At 40.7% G+C, this 5,772-nt stretch overlaps 1 protein-coding gene across 1 annotated transcript in view; it reads right to left on the bottom strand.

The window, feature by feature from the left end:
• tmx3b (thioredoxin related transmembrane protein 3b) overlaps positions 1 to 5,772 on the bottom strand; it is a 36,589-nt gene that overhangs the window by 20,748 nt on the left and 10,069 nt on the right. Inside the window, exons 10-12 of the mRNA XM_023431484.2 lie at positions 4,352 to 4,450; positions 901 to 958; positions 612 to 665 (exon numbers count right to left, since the gene is read on the bottom strand). Of these exons, the coding sequence (XP_023287252.1) occupies positions 612 to 665; positions 901 to 958; positions 4,352 to 4,450 (211 nt within the window). The remainder of the gene's footprint in view (positions 1 to 611; positions 666 to 900; positions 959 to 4,351; positions 4,451 to 5,772) is intronic.

Below are 5,772 nucleotides of genomic sequence, written 5' to 3'. Positions count from 1 at the left end.
TGGGGGTGGGGGGTGATCAGAGATAAGGGTCAGCTACAGAGCAGCGACCTCATCTGAATTCAAACCACTTCAGCAGAGCACACGTTTGCTTTAACCTGGGTTCTCCGTCTGAAGGATGACCTACCTACTGTGCTCACTAAATCATCACATACATACATAATTTATTATTAGTAGTAGTAAATCATTAATTTTATATATATATATATTTAAGTTATTATTTATTCAATTTATTCATTTGGTGCTTTGTCAAATCAGTTCCTCTCCAGGAAAAGAACAGGTCAAACATGGCAGAGAGAGAGAGAGAGAGAACATCTCATCTCCAGTTGTTATTGCCCGACTGAAGACGGAGAAAACAGAAAATTACGAATTAATACAAGCCGTGCTGAGTTTTTGAGTGACAGCTGAAAAGAACACCTATATTTGGAAGCTGACATTTTGCATAATTACCTTTCTGCTGAACCTCAACCAAAACAGACGTGCCCCGACAAAAAGGCATAAACCTGCTCGCGGATATAGACAGGCGGCATTCCCCCAGTAAGTGCACCATCCTACAATAAACGTAGAAATTGGATATTCATCTTTGACCTCGTCGTGCATCTGCTGCGCCTTACCTGTTAAAATGTTCTCTGTACTCCTTCGCCACCCTCTGAATCAAGCTCTTTAATCTAAAAGCAAATGAGAAGAGAGTGAAACACCACATGAGTCGGCGTCTAACCCTTTTTCTTTCTTCTTCTTTTTTTAGTCGGTGCCTGCAATTTGTGGGAAGATCCAAACAATGACAGCAACTCTTATCTTTATTTGAAAGCCTTGCACTTAAGCACAACTATTGCGGCAAAGTGTGGGAGTGTATGGGAGTCATTTATACAGAGCCATGCTTTTTAATTTCGGTGTTCTTTGTACCTGCCACTCTTCTCTGTGGGGTCCTTCTCGTCGATGACTGCAATCGCCACCAATTTGCCTGAGGTGGCAGACAGGGATTACAAATCACACACACACACACACACACAGGAAAAAAAAAAGAAGGTGAGAAGACAATGGCAGGCAGATTAAGAGGCTGTGGATGAGACGCATCACCTCTCAAAGAGGGAGGAGGGAGAGAGGGAGCGAGAGCTTTTTATTCATTCATCACTCAAACATTAAACTAGCTTAGGCTTTCTACTTGGTTGAACAGGAAACAAGTGGTCACTTTCTGGTAGAGGAGCTATTTCGGTGCCATTCAAAACTCAAACCCACGACATGACAAATAGGTCTACTTAAAAAAAAAAAAAAAAAAAACTTCTGTTACCCTGACTTGAAGCTAGAAAACCCCTTGTTGCTTGGAAGGAGAGTGCCAGCCTGCCCCCTGGTGGTCACCGGTGGTAGTTATATATGGCGAGGTTAAGGTTATGTGCAGACAAATAATATTTTACATGCAAATCTAGTTTCTAGTGGGATGAGTGGAAAAGAACGAGGCAGTAAATCCATGAAAGTATTTGTCAAATGTCTGCACTCACTGTTAATGAGAATGTTGATATCCTCTACATGTACCTGAATGCATCATTCCCAGAGTAACCTTTGGTGTATACTTATGTGGTTGTTAAGAAATGTTGTCTTTTCCTACAGTGCCTCTTCTTGGGAAAACAACCTGTAGAAATGTGCATAATTAACTCTGTGGCGTCTAACGAGGTGCACAGATTCCACTGTCGATGTAGCCGAATTAGCTAGCTAGCTAATTAGCAGCCCTGGATAATCAGGAGAGATTCATCGTTGACAGAAAGAACGGAGCCACTCGGCTGCGGGACGTTTGGTCGCCTATAATCTCGCCAATTTCAGGTTTAATTAAAAACAAAAAAAGGAAATCTATAAAGAGTTGGAACGATTGGAACGATCAACATTTGGGCTGTTGAGATTATTTTGGCCAGTTTCGATCATTTCTCCATGGTAACAATGAAGAAATGTTGATAAAGCAACAATAAAATTCTCATTCATTTCCACTTTTCTAACTAAAATGTCACTTCTACTGTGGAGAAATGTTAATAACATCACTAATAAAGCGTCAAAGTCATCGCACTTTCTGCAAAAGCTGATGGCAAAGGTTAGTGAGGTCTGTGCAATCATAAATGCGAGTCATTAATGAAGAGTTCTTAACATAATCCATCATGTCTGCTCTCGTCAAGATCTTTTATATCTCGTCTCCAGATGATAAAAGTCCGTCGGAGCTAAAAAGACGAATCAAATGTCATGCCGGAGGAGGATAAACACCAGCCAAATGGATTTTTCATAACCTGGCAACCCAAAGGTGTTTTCTAACAGATTGCGAATAACAGATCTACAAAGCATTAGATTTATTAACAATAAATAAACATGAACATAATATGTTCATGTATCATTTAGGTGTTGTTTCTGAGCATTATCCAGGAAGTGAGAGGATAACTGAAGCTCATCGATGTATGATCGCTGTAACACACGGGTCCAGATGTTTTTACGACCTGGAGACTGAAGATCTCGCTTCAATGTTCTCAGGTTGTTCTGGTTCGCTCTGGCGAGGTGATGTAAATCAAATCTTACGAGACATCCATCTACCGACCTGAACACGTCACACTCCCTGAAACCGGCTCAATCGCATATATACAAGTCGATGGAGCAGCACTTTGGATTTCCTCCTCCACCGGTTTTTGGGAACTACTTCTCCTACGGAATCTGATACTTGATTGAAATGTCTTTAGAGACAAAAGGCTTACACTGTTTTCACAAATTCACTTTGATGGAAACTCTGCTAAGTTAATTCAACAGACTGAAGCCACAGACTGCGTCGCCTTTAATCACTCTGACTCAATTAAGACGCTTTTAGTGAGTGTTTTGTATGCAGAGCTAACCCCCGCCACGCAGCGAATTTAGCATAAATGGGCTAAAAAGTGAATTTAAGCAGCGACAAATGTTAGCAACATCCAACAGTTGAGTCGCTGATCTCACACAGAGAGAGAGAGAGAGAGAGAGAGAGAGAGAGAGGTTAAATTCTAAGAGAAAGCCCCGTTTTCTCTGCACTGCATCGATTTACTGCTGTTGAAGAGACGGTTTGTATTTCTTCAGCTTAAATTTCCTATGGGACGAAAAAGCGCATGAACATCTGAGCAGCGTGGTCTATCTGGAGGGAAGGGACGCTCTTTCCCCATCATGGCTCCAATGCACAATTAAAGCTTGTATTTTTATTTTACTAGGAAGTCTTTACAAGATCAGCTTTTATACGTTTGATTTTTAATTACAAAGTCGACATGAGGTAGATTGAATATTTCAGGGCGGGAAGCTAAATATTAGGGATTGTAGCACGATGTAATAAATTGAAGGGGGCAGGCTGAGTGATATACGCTGCTGCTCATTTTGCAGTTTAAAAAAAATGTCGTCAATTGACTTTCACAATCACAAGTCACACAGCTGATGTTCACAGTTGACAAAACAACGCCATTTACACAGAAAATGGAGCTGTGAAATGTGCAGTTGATTAATCAATTAGTCGCCGAGCCGGAGGAAAAAAAAAAAAAAAAAAAGACGACTGCAAATGATTTTGATAATTGCTGAAATCTTTTTTCAAGCAAAAATGGAAAAACAAAAATAAAAAGAACATTTTATAGCTCCATCTTTTTTCAAATGTGAGGATTTGATAGTGAACTTTTAGTCTGTGTGTCGTACTGGACGCTGTCTTGTATTCCTGTGATGACCGTCGACACCTGGTGAATCATGTCTGCGAAGAGTGCGACATAAATTAACTTTATTTTGAAAATCTGCGGGTTCTGGACTGTTCCTTGGACACTGGAAAACCTGGTTGGACGTTTTTCAGTATTTTCTGGCATTTTATAGAAGAAAAAATGTATCCAAAAATAAAAATATATATATTTATAATAATCGGCTGAATTTATAAATAAAATAAATGTAAGTTGCAACTGTAACCTATAGATTATGACTGCTACTATATATTATTATAACTACAATAATGGAAATTGCAATATGGCCAAATCGCAGGAGCTGCCATTTTTTTTTGATAAAAGGTAAAATGTGTCATAATATTGTTGTCCATTGTTATTAAACATAAGCGTTGTGTTGCTGCAGAGACGCCCCGGCCTACAAATCATATTCTCCAGACGTAAAAAGGAAGATGTTTGTTTGTTACGAGACCAACAACAACAATCATCATCATCGTTACCTCGCGTATCGTGCAGCCCCCTAGTATATATTAGTTGCATTATTTGAAACAAGATCTCATGATTACGTACAACTTTCAAGTGTAATAAAACACAAAAACCTGAACTTTAAAAAGTAAAATGCTGTTTGGGAGAAAACGACATCTTATGGATGAAGAATCTAATGCGTACGCCACCTGTTTCCCCGAGCTCATAGAGCGTGAAGCCATCGATCTGCAGGTACCCTTGGAAGCGCTCCTTGTTCACCCACGATGACAAACTGCCGTCCTCATACTCTGCAACACAGACAGGAAGAAGAAATCTTTCAGGAGAAAAACAGCCAATAGACATTCAGCACACAACCTGTATTAAAACGGTGTGTGAGAAGATCACAGTGTTCACCACCTGTACGCTCTCCAGGGAATAAAGAGCGGGACACAAGCTGAGCATGCCTGGACAGAGGTCAGCCAAACAGCAATCAGAAATTATTTTGACAGAGGGCTGCCTCCGGGTTAAGTAGACAGGGAGGTTATTATGGGTCTGAAACGGCGTGACGTGAGTCAGAGCGAGCAGACCGGGAGTCGAGCCAGATGTAAACAATCAAAAAGGTAACGCTTCGGTTGTCGAGACGTACGTGAAAGAAGCGTTTGTTCAGGCCGGGTTGTCCACAGTTATCACGTTGTAAAAGATTAATTTTCTATTTATCAAATAGCTGGTTGTCAAGACTATTAAAAAATAAATAAAGAATAAAAGAAAACCGGTAATTTTCATTCACAATAGATGATTTTTTCCCTGGGATTCTGCCACACCTGACCTCATTTTCACAGCCATTATGTTTCTCTGTCTTCCAAAAAAAAAAGAAAAGAAAAGAAAAGGAAAGGAAAAGGCATTTGGTTTGTAAATGACTCTCCACACATACGTACATTCATTTTCAGGACACAGTTCTGGCAGATTTTTTACACATTTAGAGAGTGAATGCATAATTCAACAGACGCATCAGGAAACAAAAAAAACAAAAAAAACCATCAAGTGCAACAAATAAATAAAAAATAAAGTGGGGAAAAAAAAGGAGTGTTTCCTGAATGTGAGCCACATGTTGTTGTTTTCCCCCACAACATCTGGAGGCAACATGCAACTGGGAGAGCGTCCCGGGAGGGCGGGGATAAACGGCACCGCTCTCTCTCTCCGGCTGAGAGAAAGAGGCTGCAGGACGCTCATAATTGATGTCGAATGTAGCCGGGACCTCATTATGACATGTTAATAAGTTATCATGACCTTTCTGCTGCTATTACAGTAATTACAAGAACGCTGATGACTTTTACATGGTTCTTTAGGCTGCAGGGCCCCAAAGGAGGCGGGAGCGTAATAGCGAACATGACAACCTAAAAACCTGTGATGCGCTTTCTTACAAAAAAGCCCAAGGTCGTAGCTTTTGCTACTGGCACCCCAAAAAAAATGACCATAATGCAATGCAATCTATTCCTCAGTGCTGCTGCTGCTGCTGCTGTGTGCAGAGCAAAGCAGAGCAGAGCTGTTGCTGAGTCAGTCAATATGGAAGACATTCCAGAGAGTTCTCTCCACAGATGTTCTGGCTTTAAAGACGGCATGCAGCTCCCCC

The sequence above is a fragment of the Seriola lalandi genome, unplaced genomic scaffold (genome assembly GCF_002814215.2).
Source record: "Seriola lalandi dorsalis isolate HSWRI2012SDOR001 ecotype SW California unplaced genomic scaffold, Sedor1 jcf7180002054923, whole genome shotgun sequence".
In the NCBI taxonomy this organism is placed as follows: domain Eukaryota; kingdom Metazoa; phylum Chordata; class Actinopteri; order Carangiformes; family Carangidae; genus Seriola; species Seriola lalandi.
Note: the sequence above shows the minus strand (reverse complement) of the source record. Positions and strands in the feature narration are given on the sequence as shown.